Below are 22,530 nucleotides of genomic sequence, written 5' to 3' on the forward strand. Positions count from 1 at the left end.
GCTGCCAGAATATTACAGTTTTTTTAAGATGTTTTTTTTAACAGTGTACTAGATGCAATGGGCTGGCTTTGTGTCTTCTTAAACATTCAAGCAGAACCTTGATGTGTACTGAAACTTTCCTGTACTCAATCCATACCTATGATTTCAGCACCAAGTCTGCAGGCTATTGTTTGTGGACAGATGGTGAAGAACACGGTCTCATTTGTGTGTAATAAGTCGTTACTAATTGTCTGCAGATTGGATCAATGTTCTATTCTGCTACAGCTCAGCTCCTTGTCTGTGTATTACCATAGACTGCACTGCCACCATTTATCACTGCTGGTAGAGGAAAAGTCCTTTTAAACTCATTATTAAGGCAATTTTGCTAGAACTACTTTAATTATAGCAAGAAATCATTTCTTTTGTGGCAAAAATTGAACCAATAGGAATTCATTTATGAGGTTTTTAAGGCATAAATGCATACATTCCCATATACATGAATAAACACAGCTGCCACACACAAGCTTTGCTCTAATTTTTCCTATCAGCTGGCAATGCCATTCACTGATATCTTAAAGAGCTTATGGATTACTTTTGAAGATCTGTCACTCTAATTTTTCACGATTGCAAAGAAGAGCCTTGTGCGACATTAATTCCAACAGCACCACAAGCCAAATCTATAGTGATACACTCTGTGGTTTGACTGAATGGGGGTATAGTCATAAGGAGTTTGCCTTTTGGGTTCTGAAGCCTTTTTCACTGATAACCTGGTCCTCAGCTGCCAGTTACTTTGTGTGCATCGCTACCTTTTCTACTGCACCAGTAACTTGAGACATTTGTGTAACTGATTGAATGCCCCAAAACTGACAAAGATAATCAAATGGTAGACCTATTTTTGGCAGTATGTGGTAAAGTTTGAGTAAGTGTGACTCAAGCAGTTTATTTAAGTGGGAAAGAGACCATTGGTTTATTTCATTGCAACTTAAATGTAAACATTTAAAAGATAACATGTAGAGGTTTGTCGAAGAAGCCATATAGATATTTAAAACTCCAACATATTAGACTGTCTTTTTTTCTTTCAAACATATGAAACATAAACAGATTTCCCTAACATTTGTCTTGCATATTTATTTTTCCATTAATACTCGGCCAATCTCTGCTGGGATCAGCTAGTCGTTGTTTTTTGAGGCGTTCCAAACTGTGTTACCAACAGGGAAACTGCAGAAAATCTCTACCTTCAAACTATGGAACATCAGCACTAACAATAGTTTAAGGATGTGTCTTGTCTCTTCTTTACTTTTTTAATTTTTGCTTTATCAGCAATTATAGATGCTGATACTGAAAGGCATTTACTAACAACATATAGCCAATATGGGCCAACCAGTAAATTGTTGGTGCTCTAATATAAAGTTGTATACTTGAAGTCTTGCTTCAGCCAGGTTGATCTCTACCTTAGCATATAAATTTGGTTTTAATACGAGCAGACGATACTTTTTATGGGGAATTAGACAATTATTATTAGCTCTTTTATATTTGAAGTGCATACCATAAGGGTATCTCGCTGATACTGATACCTTCAAACACTGCACAACAACATTGCGAAGGACATTTGCTTCGCCCCCAATTCCAGTTAATGGTTTTATTTATATTATACAATGTAAAATGTAAAAAAGTACATTTTACAATGAATTACATTTTTTTAAATTAAATGTGGATTTCTAAGATTTGCAAATCATTGCATTCTGTTTAAATTTTACAAAACATCCTAACTTAATTGGAATTGGGTTAAGTTAATATTAGCTTTGAGGCACTATGATTTCTCTCTATTCAAGAGAGGTCAAGAGAATAAAGTTCAATAGAATCTGTGCCGAGCTGAAATAAAAAACATTATCGTCACTACTATTCATCACTGATTATTTATCCCTAATTTTCCATTAAAAAGAATTCTATGCATTTCTCCTTTTTTATTTTTTTTTTATTTGAAGTATGAAACATTATTGACTTTCAAGTCACTCGCTTTGAAGCTAAATGCATGTGTGTTACATGTGCACTGGTATTTATGGCGGCTAACCACCATTTCCACATTACCAATTTACCTTTAGCCCTGGTGGATGAATTGATAGACAGATAACAACTCAGAAGGTGTCTGTCCTTTACCTCTTTCCTTCATTTCCGCAATTTTTCTTTACCCGACATTTTCAAACCCAACCAAGCCTTCAAATTGACCATATCCTAAGTGTGTTTTCACTTTGTCATACACTACTAGTACTTAGAGATTTCCCCATTTCCATCAGCACGTCATTAACCTTTAAGCAATGTATGTTTTCAAATCACGTACAGTGTTGCTTTTTCCTCCCCACTGCTGAATTAAGAAATGAGCCTGTCTCTAATGGTTTTTCTCATTCGGCGAATCACTTTTATGTATTTTCAAAGCCAGCATTTCCATCATTGCCCCTGCCCGCTGTATCAACAGCAGCCCCTCTGCAACAGCAGGAGTTTATCACCATGTTTCACAGAAAATTGAACACGCGGCCACATTATATCTCGTGTGCATGCAATGAGTCAGGGTCAGAGAAACATCCAGATATTCACACACATATGCTTCCAGATGTGCACATGTATAAAGACAGTAACGCACCCACCAATGCAAGTGTTCCCACACTTTTAGACCAAGTGTACTCTGTGTTGTGCACAGCATCTCTATGCTCATACATCATTAAGTGAGCCTGGGTGTTATTATGGAGAAGATGCAGTGTATTAGATGCCCTGACATATTGTGTCAGGGCCTGCAATCCTATCAGGATTGGATAATAAAAAGACACTTAATCTAGGCAGTTCCCTACAGTCCTTTGCACACAGAATAAAAAATCCTGATGATCATTCTGTGCTCTAACTGTCCTTGTCAAATTTTCTCCTCCCTCTGTCCCATACTAAAATATAAGTTCAATAATTACAAGTTAATCTCAATCTCCACCATTCATCTGCCAAAACATTTCCCATGAAAAGGCACAGAGTTATAGCCCACCAACGTAAAATGCGTTTATTACCTTCTCGGCAACTCACTAATGGGCCATAGAAATAGGTCCCTGCATCAGTATGGATGACTAGAGTATGATCAGCTAATTTATGAGGACCTTGTCTCATCAGTAAGACCTGAGATGTGGGACAGTCAACTTAGCATGCTGTCCTTCTGGTGTGCCCCATTTTACTATCATTCATGATAAATAGGGGCATGACAGACACAACAACAGCCAATCCGTCACCTTGTTGAAAGTCATAGAGTCTGAGACATACTGTCTGCCTATGCTCTTCTTCTATCCCTGCCAGAGAGGAGCCAAAAATGAGCTCAGTAAGGGTAATGACAGAGGTATAATGCGGGCACATTGCCTGTTATAGTTTGTGAAGACACTTTTATAATGCTCTCTATCTATAGAAATATACCTGATAAATTCAGTTAACTTCTCCCTCGTCTTGTTTTCTTTCCTGACAGTGGAGAGTAATCCATGCCAGACCAATCCTTGCCTCCATGGTGGAAGCTGCCTGCAGGAAGGGGATGGTTACAGTTGCTACTGTCCTCAGGGGTTCTCTGGAGAGAGCTGTGAGATCGGTGAGTCACTGCCAGGTCAGGTATGAGTGAGGGAACCTCAGAGGTCAGCAGCTGCAAACTGCTGTGTCCCTGAAGCATAGGGGGAAATAATGACAGGCATATTCTGACTTAACATTTAACATATGCAGTCTACTGTGAGGTGACTTCACGAGGAAATGGCAGATTGCCTCTGTGGGCCTTGTTTCCATATTATGTGTTTGAATAACTGATTACAATCTCAGCCGCTTCACTGTCAGGTCCAGGAGGCCTGGGTCAAGCTCCCTGACTGAAAATGAACATGGAATCTCCATATGCTGCAAGTCGGCCGTTTGTGCCAGAGGCTGTTCAAGATGAAGTATAGAGTATGTGCCTCAACTGTGTGTGAGTGTGTGTGTGTGTTTTCACCTTCTGCCCTGAGAGCAGTGGGCAGCTCATGTTTCCACTCAGCTATGTGATGTGAGAATGTGTCTGTCAGAAAATGGCAGTGCAGTGATTTAGGTGAATGAGGCTGTGTGTGTGACACAAGGACATATAGGCCACAGAGGAGCTCTGAGCTCACTGAGCAGTGGAGCAGCTGATTAAAGTATTGTCGAAGCGGTGCACGCCGCAGTGGATGAGGGTAAATACAGGAAAGAAAAGGAAGATGTGGCAGTAGTAGAAAATATCAAAGTGACTTTACTACTTTGAATGGCACTTTAAAAACTGAGAAACACTCAGTGGAAGACTTTGACTGAGCTTAAACACATCACCTTTGATGCAAAGTTGTTGACAGCATTCAGTCTGACATTGATTCTGGGTCCTGGCCAAATTTCTGTGGGAAGACTACAGTAAATGTTAGCTTGTGCACAAGAGTTACACGATGTTGCAGTATGTGCATATCAAGCCATGTCCTGTTTTTGTGTTGTCCTTGCTGTAACAGCTCCAACAGATGAATTACAAACATCTCCAGTTGTGGTTCCGTCGTCCATGGTCTGATGTCTATGGTGTGATGGTCTTTTTCAGTTTTTCACAGTCATCCATGCAAAGACATTTGGCCACGCTGTGGTTTTACTGATCAATACTTATGGAAAGGAGTCACAGATCAGGGGTGAATATATTGACCTGGCTCTGATTATTCAATGCCTTTTAATGCTTTGACTCAAAAGTACCTATTATATAACATTTAGGCATGCCTGTGCATGAATGTCATTGAGGATCAATCAACACAACACTGGATCAATGAAAATTGATGCCAAATGAATGTATAACATCCACGAATGCACTTTGTAATGATTTTTAGCCATTGGATTTGGTTAAGGCTGCATAAAGCTTGATGGTTTATAGAAGCAGCTAGAATAAATTGTGATATTTTAGCTAAAATGTTTGGGCAGAAAAGCACTAAAAAGTCACAAAATATTGGTTATTTACTTATTTCTTCATTTCTGTGTCTCTCTTTGGCTTTCTTTTCTTTGAAGTTGTTATTTCCCAATGTAACTAAATTGCTGTGATGGCAATTAGAACAGCTGCATATCTGATGTGTTTTGCTATTACTTACCGCTAAAGGCAAAAAAGGTTAGCAACCTATAACAGAACATGCTTGACTACAATTTAAATATGTGCTATTTTGAAGAGGGAGTAGAAAGTCAGCTTTAATAACAGTGTTTCATTTCACATGTGTAGCCTCAGTGTCCTTAATCAGTCACTGATGGACAGCTTATTGAAGAGCTTCCATCTTTTTTCTTCTGGTTCAAATTGATTTTAGACAGCCAATACAATCCTATTATAGCCATAAAATCCAATAAACCAGTATTCCACCCATTGCCCCTACTCCATACAAGGTGATTATTTAGGCAAAATGATGCAATGTCATCCTTAGGGACTGTCTCTGGAACTTTTGGGAATTCTTTGGCGAAAAGCATTTTAAAGAACTGGTGTCTTCATGCTTTTTGTTTCCTCTGTGAGTTTGTAGTTAGTATTTATGGAGGTGTGACAGTGTAAAAATTATCTTCCAACTCCACTCTAACTTCTATTCAGGGCTCTAACTTTATCTAAACCCACAGAAGGCTGTCAGTAAGACATATGGGCAGTAATAAATCTAAAGACATTAACAATCTTGTTTGAAGTTGTGGTATCCCACTGATCATGAGAACCAATTTTTAGAATGCTGCAATAGAAAAAGTGGTTGATGAGGCACATCAAAGCCTCTAAGTTTGATGGCCATGTGTTGATACACAGTGATTAATTATATTATCCATATCCCACAGCTGGAATGAGTTGGAGATACAGAATAATTTAATAAACATTTACTGCACAAATAAAATAGTTGAAGGACTTGTTGAAGTGATTATCTTTAATGATTCTTGTTGTAACAATGAAGTGTGTGGATTGCAACGTTAAGGTAAGGAGGCAAAGTTGACAGTTAACAGAAAGCTTTTAAATGCTATCCAAACAAATGCAACTTGAGCGGGGACAAACAAGAGCTTGTGAAAGGTAGGACACAACAGGTACATTCACAGAAAGCCTGACAAAGAGGGCAGGTCCCGCCCCTTACTATCTCTGATTGGTTTAGTCCACGATAGGGGCATAATGTGTGTCTGTTGTTGACCACAGGGAAGGTTGCAGTTTTTTTTGTTTTTTTTTACTACCCGAACAGTTGGTCGCACAGGTGCAACCAAATATTTTTTTTAGTCGCACCACTGAAAAATTTGGTCGCATTTGCGACCAAATTGGTCGCACTCTAGAGCCCTGATTATTGTTGAGTGATGACTAAAAGGCTTGTTGAGAAATGATAGGTATGTGTGGGTGCGAAATGCTGGGTGCTTTTAATTAAAAAAATGAAAGGACTTAAGTTTGTGTGAACCAAACAACTTTAACAAGAGCACAGCAGCACAACAAGCATCGACTTCGTACATCTACTTTTCAAAACAGAGATCTGCCAGCCTTCTACAACTGAGGTTAATAAAAGCCCCATTTACTTTTTTATGAAAAAACACACAAACCAGATGCAGTGCCCCCAGGCATTAGTGTATCCTAAGTAACCATGATAATAAATATTAAATCTTGTTTAAAAATCTTTCTTATATTTATTAATACTAAAATCTCTAAATTTCACACACACTATAACTTTATCTGCCAGCTGTAAACACTGATTGAATCCTAATGGAACAGACCTGAGGGGTGTACTATGAAGTGAGATTAGTGTCTTAGCTATGCTAAGCTTAAAATCAGAGGGTTTTTTTTTTTGTATCATGAAAGAGGCTCCTTTCTCACCTGGCTAAGTCATAGTGGTAACTTTAACATTTCATTTACACCATGTTTTACATTAAGTGCATTATAGATTCTCTGTTGGCAGATCTGTTTTATATGTGGAAGTTGTTAAGCCACACCTTACTAAAACCACCACCAAATGAAGTGCACACCACAATATCACAGGAAGGTGCATAAATTAATTTAGTGATGCTAAAAATGTATAAATGCCATTATAACTGATCCTAATCTGCTGCTAAGTCTATTTTACACTGCTGGAATTGCAGCTACTAGAAGACAGAACACACACCAATATTACCTGTTCAGTGAATGAAAGTAATTTCACTTTGATCTGTTGACAAATTTCCATGTCTCCTTTATTGGGCTATGGGACAGTAACCTTTAATGTTCAAACGTATCCAGTTTAAAGTTTCAGAAGTCTAATGTGCAGCCAACAGCGTAGAAACAGACAGCAGTGCTGAGAGCGCACTCAGCAATAAAATGATTAACTCGCATTGGAATTGTTTATTTTACTGCTCTGTGCGCTAAAGCGCCAGATTAATGATTTTCTGAAGCATTAATCTCGTCTCTTATTTGCGACAGTTACATTTTACTTTTAGGTTTTTTTTTTATGGGCTTTATAGATTTTTATCATCATCATCTGATAATGTCTCTGCTTGGAATAAGCAGCACTCACAGAGATTATTTTGTGTGGAAGAAATGTCATGTGACCCACCAATGGCCCATTTTTATGTGAGTGTGCACAGAGCCAGAAGCACGAAGCTCTGCTTAACAGAGAAAGTTAATAATCACAACTGTGATACAAGTCAATGGGGTTTAAAAATTTTGTGAAATCCTTCCTCTACGAAACTAGTATTAGTACACCTCTCTGGTCTGACTTTACTTGACTGGACTCTCATAATCAACTTGAGAGTGTCTCCACTTTACAATGACACTTAAATGCATGAAGTAAACTAGATCATTAACTTTTCTCAGTGTTAATTTTTCAACAATACACGTGTAATACTATTAACCAACAGTTTAAATGCAAAACCTGAAACCAGATGCATATGATAGTCCACAAATCATCCAGTTTCTATAAAAGAATTAGGTAGTAGTGAGAATTTGTGCAAGTCATGGACATACATGACATGCACACGCAGTTTCCTAGTTTTAGTGATAACTATCCTTTCATTTTATCATCAAGTATTAAATACTTTATGAGATCTTTTAAAGTGCGAGCGCTACAAATGTTTTACATTAATGGTACAGCTTCTATGAATATCCACAGCCATATGTAGCAGTTGTTCATGGTGACAAATGCTCTGATGCTTTTGGAGGGTTTTGCCCATGTGACACAATGTGTTCATTGCCATCCATTCTGTTAAAAGGTCTATTAAGTATTAACTGCACTGCAAACTAATATATTTATGCCCATTTCATTCTAACTGGAGAGGGAAAAGCAGCCTTATGCACATAAATTCATAAAGCAAAATCAAGTACATGTTTAGTTTTATCTCATACTATTTTTTTGTCTGTGTATGTTCACAGTGTCACTCGTGGGTTTTTTGTAGTTTTGTGTGGTATCTTTCCTGTACTCCTATGTTTTGTAAAAAGAATGCTCCCACATTCATCACATAAAACACCACGATTACATTTTAGTTAGAGTGATTTTGTTTGTTCATGACCTTGAAAATGGCAGCAGCCATACACTTCATTCTTCAGTACTTCCTGCCTGTATCGCACATTCTGGCAAATCCAGCAGGTTTATTTTATTCAGTTGTTGTGTTAAATTTAAATCAACATGGATGAGAAGTCAGAGTTCAGGATCCTGTGGCTTCTAATCAAATGTACTCTGCTGTCTGTATATAGTATATTTAAAAAACAAACAAACAAACAAAAAACTCCTGCCATGCAACACCAACAGGGTTATAATGGTGCAACATTTGTAGTTCTTTTGATTTAGAATCTGCAACCAGAGCAATAAATCACAAATTTAATAGATTCCTCCAAGATTAGGACCGTTGTTTGCCTTTATTTATAGTATAAAACCAAAATCCAACTCTTTCTGACAGAAGCAGCTTTTTCTGTTTAGTTCAAATGTGGTTTGTCGAGAAGGAAATGCATTAACCTATCTCCATCTATTTCTAAAGACTGGCCAACAAATCACAGTGATTCTAGGCAGACCAGGAATTATGCAAATTATTTCAGGTCAACTGCTATTTGCTTTGCCAGAAGATCTCAATCACGCCATCAGTCTGTCAATCAGGACAAAAAAGGGAGCAGGCAGGTAAGCAATTTCAGGCTGTAAATCACTCATATGCATCTAGATTAACAACAACACACTGTTATTACTGGCAACACATACAAGTCTGAGAGAAAATCAAAGCTAAAAGCTAGTAAATGAACTGTGATTTTTGGATTTCATATTCAGCGTGTGTTATAGGGTGAAGAAGGTAAATGGTGGTGTTAAAAGTGGGAAATTACTCTGGTCATCCTATTCTCACTTCCTGTGTTTTAACCCCTGTCTCACTTCATCTCTGTCCATCTTACTCATGGCCTGGTGTGGATTCCCCTCCTCCACTTTCTCTGTCATTTGCATGATGAATTGGAGCAGATAATAGTACCTGTGCTGCTTCATAAAGTTCAACAGTTTGGCCGAACTGACATGGTCACAGTTGCCTTGTAAGGACAAGTTCCCATTCTCATAAACTGCAACTAATGATCTGAGTAACTGCTACACAAATACTGATCATCGAAACTGACGACTATAATTGCCACATACAGTAATAGAATATTGGTAAATAAGACTCACACACTGTGTATTAAAATACATGTATTGTTTGTTTGTTGAATTGTCACATTATCACGGGAGTGATACGGGGCAGGGTTGTTCCACTTGACTGTAAAACATATTGTATGTATGTGTCATGAAACGCTGTGTGGCAGGCAGGGATTGGACCCAAACGCAAACTCACGGGGACAGAACTTGAACTCAAAAGCACAGCTTTATTGCTGGAAAATAGAACACAAGCAATACAAAACTGAACTGGGAAAAGCTAATTATAACACATACCAGAAGACATGGGGAGAATCACACACAGCATGAGGGACGACGCGATACTGACTCAGAGAAACACAGGGTTTAAATACAATGGGAAGTAACGAGGGGAATGAGACACAGAAGGAGAGCACAGCTGGGAGAAATCAGAACTGACGAGACAAGGGAGCAAAGTAGGATACACTCACATGAGACACAGACCTTCAAAGTAAAACAGGAATTAGCAAAGATGCAAACTAGACTAGGGGAGACAGCAACTAAGAAACACAGAGGGCAGCTACTAAATACTCAGAGAACTAAACAGAATACAAGAACACCAAACTAAGACACTACACTAAAGAACAAGCTAGGACAACAACGAGAACTAAGAACATAATACAGAAAACTCAGAGGCACAAGAAACTCAAAACACTGGGTCACTGACCCAGGACCGTGACAGTATGATTTATTGTTTGCTAGATGCCGGCTGAATAAAAAGGCTTATGCTAACATAAGCCAGTAAAGGCTGCATATTTTAATTCATCTACTGAAGAAACTTAACTCCCAGGGTGTTCGGGCAAAATAGTTCTTTGGTTGCAACCTTTTATTAATTCTGGGAGGACAACATCAAGTGGATTTTAGGTAGCAGGGTCTTTGGTTTTACTGGTTAGATGTACAATTGGAGTCAAAGCTTTATATATATTTATTATGGGCATTAATGTCATGGTGAGTCTGGGCTTTTAGTGATTTCTTTAAACTGTTCTTTTTCCAGGGTAAAATTATATCGCAGCATACATCTTTAATGACTTTAAAAAATTAGAAATGCACAAGTTTTAATTTATTTAGGATTTTCTCTAATCCAGACAGGGTCAAAAGAATGCTCACTAATATTTGGTTAGCAAGTTGCGCTTCAGCCAGCCACCTCACCTTTTGATAGTCATCAACACGCGTCTGGTATAGTTCTGAATGGATTCTGAATTCCCTACTGAATTTGTTGGATTCATTTAAATTGGTTACCTGACGAGGACCAAGCTCTTAAGCATAGTCCACAAAGTTTCAGTAGGGTTGAGGTTGGGGGTGTAGGAAGGCCATTCCAGAAGCTTAACGTTAGGCCGCTTTATGCATTCCAAAACCATTTGCAATGTGCTTGGGCTCATCATCCTGTTGGAACACCCAACTGTGTCCAAGTTTCAACCATCCAGCTGTTGATTTCATCAAAAGTGTCTGGTTAAGTTTTCCCTTGCTAAGGGACATTTATTATTAATGTCCATAGATTCAGTCTGATGTAACCTTTTAACTACAACTTTATGTATTTATTGATTGCTGTTTATTTGTATTTATTGGGCAATGGTGGTTTGTTAATGTGGATGGAGATTTTAAATAATTTAGGAAAGGGTTTTATGTAAGAAGTCTCTTTGAATCTGCTTATAGTACACATCCAGTAGTATTTAAGCAGAGGCCCACTTAGTGTGTCAGTTGTTGTCATTGATGGGATTGACTTGTGTTGTGTTTGAACTGGTGTTGGGATCTGTCTGTGGAGAGTGCTAGTCAGAATTGTTTCTTATGTTATCTGGTGGAACAAATAAATGTGTTTCATGTTTCAAAACTCCTCTTGGACTTGTGATTTCCTCTTTCTGCCTCTTGGGTCACTTGACCAATTTCACATGCCTCATAAACTCGTCTTATTTCTTATCCATAATCAGCCTTGCTCATTTCTTCTCAGCTTTCCAAAAATTTCTCAAGTAAATCAGTCAAAAACAACACCACGTCTAATAGGCATAAACATCTATCCAGTTCCTTTTCAATTTAACAGAGCACATTTGCTCAGACTTACAGGTGGTTTAAAGAACTCCCTGGTCAATTTCAGCAAAATAAATTGAAAAGCGACATCTTTTGCAGTATGTTTGCACATAGCAGAGTCCTCAGGTTGGTTTTCTGCTTGACAGGAAGCACTCTTTTTTTTTTTTTTTAATTTGCACCTTACCACACACTCTGCTCTTCCAACTTTCCCAATCATGGTGATTAGATCGGAGTTATTTCCCCCAGTTCCTCCCTCTCTCCCGTGCTTGCTCTTTACCGTTTATCAAATATGTTTTTTCTATTTCTTACATTTTTCACTTTGACCGCATCTTCATGCCTTCACCTCATTTGTCGCTCTTTCACGCTCTATCTCCTTATTTTCTTTCCTAGTTGCCATTTCCTGTATTTTCCTTCTCCTTCTGCCGTTCTTTTGCACCCATTTCTTCCCTCTCTTCTGCTCAGACCATCATTTTTTCCTTCATCCTTCCTCCCTTCCTTGACCCCTCCAGAACATCGCTCTTTGGCAAAGCCTGCAGTGTAGGGCTGCATTGAAATCGCGCTGCAGTGCAGAGATTGGGGTGAACACAAACCCTCCACCCCACACTATCACCTCCAGTTCTCCCAAATAACACATTTCATTTCCTGCCACACTTCCTCACTCTCTTGCAACCCCGAACCTCTCCCCCCACCTCTCTCTGTGGCTCCATGCCTTTTTTTTCTCCCTCTCTTGCTCAGTATTTTTCTGTCAAAGGCCAATACAATTATTCATACCGAAATGTCTCTGTACTCATGCATAAAATGAAACTTATTCAAGCTCACACGCTCACTCACCTGCATACTCGAATTGCCAAATATGCTCACAAGGGCGTGTGCAAAATGTATTCTCCTTTTTATGTCCATTTTTTCTCTACACAGATATGACCTCCCCCCCACACACACACCTGTTTGTACCTGTCTTATGTTAAACTAATATGTACTCAAGACTATAAGAAGAGCTAATGCACAACTCTTGTTTAAAGAGGGCATTAGAAATGCCTCCACTGGTTGATGTATTAACTAATTCATCCTCTAGGGCCAACTCCTTTCACATCAGCTCATATGATTGAGCCTGAAAGATTCATGAGGTTGAGGCTATTCATATCAGCGGCCCATACCCACTTCACCAAAGGTCCATACATCTAAGCGGTGAGGTCAAAGACGATTGTGAAAGTGGAAAGCACAGACTGTAGCTGAACATGGTGGATGTTCTATGGCAGATACACACAGGCTGTTCAGATATTTGTCAGCAGATTCTCTCAAGATTAACAAAGTGTGAAGCTAAAGTTGGTATTCTTAGAGCTAGAGGTGATTTATGCAGTAAAGCAAAGAATTATAATCAGAAGTGTACAAAAGTAAGAAAGAAATGTGCAGATCGATAGATCCTAGGTGAGTTGTTAGGTTACATATAGGAAGATAGATGGAAGGAGCAGGAGCTGCCGTGCTGCTCCCCTCAGGACATCTCATTCATTCCATCATTAATGATGCAGTGGATTTATGTGTTTGGCTCCAAATCCTTCTAGTTCTAGAGGTTAGGCCCATATGTTATAGAGTTTCTAGTGCTTTTTCTTTGCTTCTATTTTTCCTGCAATAGTAGGGCAATCACCACCAGGTAGGAAAAAGTGATATTAAGAAAAGGTCATTCATATGCCACCAACAACTCTGACAAACTCAACCATGGGAAAATACAGTCCTGGTCTTTAATGATCCTGGATTTTTTTTTAATCAGACGTCTTTTAACTCAAACAAGACGCTTTTAAGAGCAATCTTTGCTGAAAAATATGGGGTGGTGATGCATTTTGTGGTTAAAATAAGACTTTTTTGGTGAATTCTTTTGGTTTGAAGGTGGTATAACAACAAATGACTCAGCATTGTGACTCAAAATAAACAATCCATGAGCTACCATGTGATGGCAAGTGTGCGAATGGCAGAGAACATCTCTTTTGGTGTGATTGATGACCGGCAGTTTTTCACAGTTTGTCAGCAGCTGACGAGTTCTTAAAGGGCTATGATTGGCTGGCTCAGCCAGTACCCCATGTCTCATTAATTCGTCCACATCACTGGATTCCTCAATCAGCATTATGATTGGCTGTACCCCCGCTGCCACTACCATGCATACTCTTACCCCAACACCACCAAGAATGCCAAAAAAAACCTGTAGTACTGATTGACACTGTTGCGCCTGCAGCTGACTCAGTTGGTGGTGCATCCATTAGACACATTCAAAAAAACGCCACAAAAAAAAACATTAATAAAAAAAAAACCAAGCATCTGCAGAGGGGTACTGGAGTGTAGGCAAACTCTGTTCACAGAAGATATGAGATAGGTGATGGCATAATTTCTCAGTTTTCAATCACCATGGACACTCCCTCCTCTCAAACCTCCTCAGGACAATGAGAATCAAAGGACACACTGGCTGCAGAGTTGAATAAGAATGAGCTACAGGGCTCATAATGTGCGTGCGTCCATGTGTGAATACATGTGAGTGCAGCACACCGTATCTCTTTGGTGTGAACACATCTGCAGATTAATGAGCTCCTGGCCAAGTTGCCAGGATTCACCTCTCTCTTTTTATCTCTTTTTCACTCTCTCACCAGCTCACACATACACACTCACCACCACCTTGAGTTGACTCATCTTTTCTGCCACTCTTTGTAATTCACTTGTCAGCTGGAGTGCCGAATATGCATAGAAATTGAATGAATATGCATGTATGTGGCTGATATGCGTTTGATTTAGCTCAGTGAGTATGTGTGTGTTGTGTTGGATGGAGGGAGGCAATGGTTCTGTATACATTGGGTGACAGCTGTGGGAGGAAGTGAAGCATATAAAGGCTGGCCACGTAGAAAGCGGGACAAATTGATTTCCCATGAAGACCGCAAACTGGGTTTTACACGGGAGGGTCTTATCAGTGTTCCAGAAACACTCACACAATGACACTCAAGTACAGACACACAAGCACCTGCAGACTGAGACTCAAACTTATGTCAGCTGTAAATATGAATTAAATACTTCTTCAACACAGTGCGCTCATGCAAGAAAATAAAAACATATGGCATGGTTTAGACAGGAACTGTATATATAAGATGGACTTAGCCAGTATGACATCATCGACTGGTTTTGACTTCACAGTTTGAAGCTGTTATCATTTAGCTGTCACCGTGTTGGCATGTTGGCTCTATGCAGACAGTCATTACCATATTTGAATGAAAGTGATTTCATTAATTAAAGAAATTAATTTGTTGGTGGAGCCAACAAATGTAGCAATGCACCTAAAAACGACAAATATGTAGTAGTTAACAGGCATAGGACATTTTTACACATGTAGTCTAAACAATGCCCACTTCTGTGCTGTTAATTCACTTACCATTAGTATCCATGGATACAGACTTTGTACTATGTGCTAGAATGTAAAGACAATTTAATGTCTGATTCATGCATCTGCATTCACCACCTGGTAATGACTAGATTAGTTTTGGAGCCCCTTGTAGGGGCTGAGCTGTCAACTGATCACCACCTGGTGGTGAGTTGGATCAGGTGGCGGGGGAGGACGCTGGACAGACCTGGTGCACGTAAACACGTAGTGAGGGTGTGCTGGGAACGTCTAGCAGAGGCCCCAGTCCACGAGATCTTCAACGCACACCTCCGGCAGAGCTTCAACAGCATTCCGAGGGAGACTGGGGACATTGAGTCCGAATGGACCATGTACAGCGTCTCCATTGCCGGCAATAAGTCGGACTCATTCCCGGTGGGTGATGGGCTCCGCCAGGGCTGCCCTTTGTCTCCGGTTCTGTTCATAATTTTTATGGACAGGATTTCTAGGCGCAGCCAAGTGGCGGAGGGCTTTCGCTTTGATGGCCTCAGAATCTCATCTCTGATTTTTGCGGATGATGTGGTTCTGTTGGCTTCATCGGGTGAGGGCCTCCAGCTCGCACTGGAACGGTTCGCAGCCGAGTGTGAAGCAGCGGGAATGAGGATCAGCACCTCCAAATCTGAGGCCATGGTTCTCAGCCGGGAAAGGGTGGAGTGCCCTCTCCAGGTCGGGGATGAGTTCCTGCCCCAAGTGGAGGAGTTCAAGTATCTCGGGGTCTTGTTCGCGAGTGATGGGAGAAGGGAGCCAGAGATCGACAGACAGATTGGGGCTGCAGCTGCAGTAATGCAGACGCTGCACCGGTCCATCGTGGTGAAGAGGGAGCTGAGTGTAAAAGCGAAGCTCTCAATTTACCGGTCGATCTACGTCCCTACCCTCGCCTATGGCTACGAGCTGTGGGTAGTGACCAAAAGAACGAGATCGCGGATACAAGCGTCAGAAATGAGCTTCCTCCGAAGGGTGGCTGGCCTCTCCCTTAGAGATAGGGTGAGAAGTTCGGCCATCCGGGAGGGGCTCAGAGTAGAGCCGTTGCTGCTCCACATCGAAAGGAGCCAGCTGAGGTGGTTCGGGCATCTGACAAGGATGCCCTCTTGGCGCCTCCTGGGTGAGGTGTTCCAGGCATGTCCCACCGGGAGGAGGCCCCGGGGCAGACCCAGGACACGCTGGAGAGATTATATCTCTCGGCTGGCCTGGGAACGTCTTGGTGTTCCCCCGGATAAGCTGGAGGAGGTGGCAGAAATAGATTTAAGAATTCAACATCAGAGCTCTCACCACTCCGGAAAACATCCTTATATAATTTTACTGTCAGTGATTAATTGATTCTGACAGGACAAAGGGAAAAATAGATAATTTTAGTCTACTATTTCCTCTTTAACTATGTCAGAAATAACGACAGGAGGCAAAGAATAGCCTGTCACTCACCCCTCTAGGGAACTGCTCTACTTAAAGTTATTGTATTTTTTAAGTGTGCGCACTCATAGAGGTAAGGACCAAAAGACAAGGAGGCGAGGAAGGATGGAAAAGCATGCAAGGAAGGAAGCACAAAAATGAAAAAAATATAACAAAGTATGCACAAAAAGGAGGAACACAGATGGAAGATGGAGGACTGGAAAAAGCTTCAAGGAAGCAAGTGGAGAAAAGTGATATCACAAGCAATCCATTGTAAGATTTAGACGTGTGGCTCCTTTAAGCTGTGATGAGACGTGTTAATGATAACACCTGGCACCCTGGGTGTTACGGGCAGACAGAGCTGTCAGAGAACAGACCTTACACCACACAGCCTTGAGGGACACCACCACTGCTAACACCAGGAACCCTAAAGGGACACCTGTAAACCTTGTAGACTCAAAGGAAATCAGCCTGGTAAGAGCCACAGGGTGAACGAGGATAAACTTGCCATTAAAAGATCTCCAGAGGGAGAGAGCGAAAATAGAAGGTGAAGAGACTCGGAAGTGACTAATATAACAGTAGTAGCGAAGACAACGAGGGAGGAGAAATAGAAAGGAGAGGAAGAGGATTCTTTGGATCTGTTCTGCATGTTCTGTCACTTTACAGTCCTGAATATCTCCAGTTTCCTTCTTTCGACTTCTGTGGCGAGACAAAAATAGCGTGAGGCTGTAAGATACTGGTGGCATTGTGGCAGCTTGCTTGGCTTCTCCTGTCCCTGGCTTCCATTTCTTGGCCATTGGCCCCCTCCCACACAAAATATAAACAGACCCTGAAGATAAAGCCAGTGAACACACACAAACACACACACACAGCACTGGGGAGCGGAGTCAGACTGTCAGAAGTGAAGGCTAGCAGAGCGATTTGAGATGTTGTGACACTTTAGCTCATTACATTTTCCCAGGCTGTTATGAATGTTGCAACAGTGCTGTCAACCAAAGCGAAGACCTGTCTGAAACATACTGTGGGCACACACATTCACAGACACGCCACTGACGCAGCCTGCGCATTGCCACATCCACATTGCAGGCCTTGAATTAAGATGAATCTTTTGCTGTTTTTATTCTCAACGTTGCAGATTTTTGGGGGGAAATGTCTACAAGGACGGCTTTAGGCTCACTTTGCTCACTTTCCTTTGACACAAGAAAATCTGGTAACCCCTGACGAGCCGGATCCCTGCCTGCATGAAGCTCTTAGTACATCATCTGGGCTCCCACATGATGTACTGGTGAAGTAATGTAGTCCTGTTCAAAAGGGGTGAAATACTTTTCTCTATTTCTAACCAGAAATGCACAGTAAAAGATTGTGTTATCGTCAGACTGTGGATCCTCTGATCAGCTGATCACGCCCAAGCACGCTCTCTTGAGAGCAGCATAGAGCCTTGGGCAGTACCAGAGCTGCTGTGTAGTCTCCTCTTGTCCCTGCTGATCCTGATCCGTTTGTAATTCAGTGCACCTAAAGACAGCTTAAGGCCCAGGACTCTACTGTGTGCTGGTGGTACACACACATGCACACACAAAATTCGTATCTCACATACATTCATACACGTCCATGAGCTAAACACATATTTACACTGATTGCAGCTATTTTGTCTCCTGTCTGTCTGTATTTCACTGGCCTCCTGGAGACCTACGAGTACTGACCGTCGAATTTTGTTTTTTTCCCTTAAGTCAATATGCCGCAACCAAAAATTTTAGCTGTGATATATGACATATGACAGGTATTATTATTATTATTATTATTATTATTATGTCTGCCTCACCCTTAAAGGTGCAACCTAAGAAGATGGATACATATTTCTCGACTGTATAAATAGACAATGTCACACTAACAACTGTTTTTACATTTGAGGCTTGAGGTTGCTGTTCCCTCAACATAGTCCGCTGAATGGTTAATGTGGCTGTACTAAATTAAGCCCATGGTGAAATTGGGTTACACTATTAATGTAAGCTACATTTGCAAGAGAAAAACCAATAGGCAGAATTTTGTGACACTTGGTGTTGCGGTGGTTCACAGGCAACAGAAATTGTTATGTTTTGGTGCAGACTGGGACGACTTTCAAATGTTGGAAATAGGGAATTTGCACTTGCATCAGCAGTGGCAGTGACAGTGGTGGAGGACCTTGCTCTCAGATTGCCCCTTTTGTGTTAGCATGGCATACAAGTTAAATTTGTTGTATTTAAGGCTGTCTGATAAATATCAGTGAATTAGTGTTATTGCTATTTTTAGCTGCTGAAGACACTTCTATGTTCACCAGTTTGTTAACAATTTTGTCTGTTTCTGTTGGACAATGTAGAGGACTGGTGATCTTAAAAAAAAAAATCACAATCCCGTGTTGAAGTTATTTTTGGTAAATTAATTCAAAAAGGATAATTTTATTCACCTCCTTCACCACAAATTACTGCTCCATAAGGCGTGACATGGAGAGAAGCAGCTTGCAGCAGGCTGAGATGTTACTGAAGCCTAGCAGTGTTGGTCAAGTTACTTGAAAAAAGTATTTAGTTACTAATATTACTAATAAATGCAGCTGGAAGAATTGATATAAATAAGTAATAAATCTGCATATTCCAGCATATAAGACAAAAGAATGTTTTGTGTTTACACTCACTCTTTCAAATAGATGCAAGTAAAAACAAAAAGCAAAAAATAAATAAAATAGTGCTTTCAGTGTTATTCTCGTTAAAATGATGTTAACCGCATCCGCCATAACCGCATTAACGCGGCAAATCTCCTTTAGCAATCTAATGCGGATTGCCCCATGCGTGGGACTGCACAGCGCTAACACGTTAACGAGCTAACCATGCTAACATGTTGACGTCATGCAGCCCCACGCACGGGACCATCCACATTAACTAACAGAGATTTGCCGTGTTGATGCGGTTATGGCGTTAACGTCATTTTAACAAGCTGGTAGCACTAAAATAAAATCAAAAATTGAGCGGCACTAAGTCCTGTTGCTCTTAAATCTATTGTCACCTGTTTAGCAGGAGTGGGGTTTGCCCAGTACCAGGAGTCATGTCAGTGGGGGGATCCGGGGGTTTCTCTGTGAATTTCACATTCCCGTGGCAGCTTGCCAGGTGCTTGCTCAGATTTGAAGTTCAACTTTTTGCTGTAGAAAGAAGTTTTCTTCCCACGCAGAGTGTACAGAGGACGCTAATGTTTTTGTCACTTGTTACGGAATAAAACTTAAAGTAATGTAAGTACGTCCACGCTTTAAACGCTGCATGGTCGTACTCTCCCCCACACTCCATATTATCCATTGTTGATCTACACAGGTCTGTTGCTGCCACGAGCATCGCACGGGCTTACGTCATTGTCACAACAGTTTAATAACACAGTAACGCAGCATGCTTATGGGAAAGTAAGTAAAGAATAGTAATCCCTTACATTACGCGTTACTTGAAAAAAGTAATCAGATTACAAACTGCTCATCTCTGAAGCCTTCACCTTCTCTAGTTTTGTGTTAAGTGTTTCTCAACTTCCTCTTGATAATACAGTCATGTTGACTGGTCAGTCAAGCGCAGTAATAACATGGTCAGTAAATAATTTGATAGTAGTTTTGGCACTGTGCTTCTGGAAAAAGAAATGGTCTCCATTTGTCTGCAGATGGATGTAAGTGCTCTAAAGTCAGTCTCCTAGTAGACAACTGCAGTTTGCATTTGGTAAAACACAGCGTACCAAACAACACCAACACCAGAAGATGGCACGTCAAATCATCACCGAGTGCAGAGACTTCATACTGGAGAACAAACACCTTAGATTTTGTGCCTCTCCACTCATCCTTTCACTTGGAACTTCCAAATGAAATGAAAAACTTAGTTTCATCTGAAAAGAGAATTTTGGAAGTCCAATTCTTTTCCTCTTTAGCACAAGTAAGACACTTGTGATGTTGTTTCTGTTTCAGGAGTGGTTTGATATGAGAAATGTGACAGTGATTTTTGTGTGTCATAGTTCTTCATGCACTGACACCAGCCTCAGTGCACTCCTTGTGATTCTCTCCCAAGTTTTTGAATCAACATTTCTTGACAGTTCTCTGCAGGCTCTGTTCAGCCCTGTGGCTTGTGCACCTTTTCCCACCACACTTTTCCCTTCCAGTCACTTTTACACAAACATGCTTGAGTACAACACTCTGTGAACAGTCAGTCCTTTCAACAGTGACCTTATCCTGTCAGTGATATGCACAACTGTCAAATCAGCAATTTTCCCCACGATTGTTGTGTGCATTTCACTTTACATGAAATAAATACAGAATATATGAACGTTTACATTTTTGTGTGAAATTATGAAAAAAAAAATCAAACAAAATGTAACATTATGCATTAGAACAGTGGACATATCTGAGCTGACTTGTGATGCTGGAAATTATGTTATGAGGATTTATGATTTGCGAGTTGAAACTGGATTAAATGATGAAAGCAATATGCAAAAAATTAATAAATGAACCAAAATAGTTAGCTGAATGACACTAAAGCCCTTTCTGTTCAGTAAAACTGCAGAGCCGGGTGATAGTTCTCTTATATTCACATATAAAAAGGAAGACATCTTTTTATCCATTTTTAAATATAAAAATGGTAATTAGTGCTGCCAAAAATGCAAGCTAAAAGGGCTCTTGCTCAAAACAAAAGCGGGAGAATAGAGATCCATTTAGGCATCTTGGCACTAACACATACTGAAACACAAGTACATCGGCTGCAGCTGCAGATATGCAGTCTATAAACACACAAAAACATATAATTGTTTTCTCCTACACACTCATACACAGCCGTTAAACACACATTCACAAAAACATAACAAAATTCATTTTATGCTCATTAATGTCGCTGTACACACCCACACACACACACACAGCACTCACCTACATTATGGTTATTGACACAAAGCAACATGGTCCATTGTGTGCTGTTTGGACGAGCGGGCGCTCAATAGAAAGGTATCCTTCTTTGTAGAAGGGCATGGAAATGTCAATGCCCCTCAGCAAGCTAAAGGAAGCCAGTCTCCTAGGGTCTTTTAATATGAAAGATGACGAACACAAAAAAAAAAAAAAACCTTTTAGCAAAAAACACTTTTTGTCATGAACATTTCAATGTCAAAGCCTCCATTTTGCAGGATCACATGTCAGTTTATTTTTGGATAATGTCAGTTGTCGTTCTTAGGCAATTAGAAGAATGCGTTTGTATATAGGTGTCTGAAGGCGATAGCGTCATTGGGAGTGTGTCATGGTTAATGTGCATTAATGTGTATTTTTCTGCATGTTACCCTCCCTCTGTGGTAATAATACTGTCCTTTCATCCCTTCTATGCCACACTGTCAGGTTTAGAAGTCCTCGGATGGCATTTAGTGGTTCAAAGGTTCTCTGTGTAATTGATCAGACTGCTACTTGATCTGTACAGCTGGCATTTAGTCCACACAGAAAAATGTGCTTTTCCAGCTCTGTTAGGATAAACTTGCTTTCAAATGTCAGTGCCTGCCACCGACAGAAGTTTGACATGGATGAATTGTATACAGAGCATAATGAGATTTCAGTTTCTCACCTTCCATCACTTGCTTTTGTGGGCATACAGGTATTTACATAATGAGTCAACACAATTATAATAGATGTGCCATACTGCAAATATACGCTCACTAATGGCTTTATTTTGTTATCTGAATGTTTCAAATTTTCTCTGTTGCTTTATTCTTTGTTTGCTTCTTCTTTTTTTATCATTTAACAAAGCTCTTTTTGGAAGGGTAATTATTTTTGACCAAAGCAGTTACACCATTTTGCAAAAACGACACTGTTTCTTTGTCAGAATTTTCCCTTAAATGTTAAATAGGTTTAAAAAGAAGTCAGCTGCAGCACTAAATTTCACAGCTCCTACTGCTCTTTCAAACAGTCATTATGTTGACAGGTAAATGGCTGCAATCTTGACCCTCTCAATAGGTGTTTATAGTGGTTTTGGGTAATCAGAATGGGCACCCAGCAGCTTTACTCCCTTCTCACTCCTCTCAAGCTACAAAGCAAACCCTAGATGCAGGATCATTAAAATCAGTTGATCAGAGGGAATTGTT

At 40.3% G+C, this 22,530-nt stretch overlaps 1 protein-coding gene across 2 annotated transcripts in view; it reads left to right on the forward strand.

Annotated features, from left to right (window-relative positions):
- ncanb (neurocan b) overlaps positions 1–22,530 on the forward strand; it is a 186,069-nt gene that overhangs the window by 100,194 nt on the left and 63,345 nt on the right. For both annotated transcript variants that reach the window (XM_086281800.1, XM_086281801.1), the window contains exon 10: positions 3,470–3,586. In XM_086281800.1, the coding sequence (XP_086137926.1) occupies positions 3,470–3,586 (117 nt within the window). The remainder of the gene's footprint in view (positions 1–3,469; positions 3,587–22,530) is intronic.

This window comes from Aulonocara sp. 'chitande type north' Nkhata Bay, linkage group LG23 (genome assembly GCF_057382095.1).
Source record: "Aulonocara sp. 'chitande type north' Nkhata Bay isolate Kocher_YH1m ecotype deep benthic linkage group LG23, A_spYH_male_GT1.1, whole genome shotgun sequence".
Lineage (NCBI taxonomy): Eukaryota > Metazoa > Chordata > Actinopteri > Cichliformes > Cichlidae > Aulonocara > Aulonocara sp. 'chitande type north' Nkhata Bay.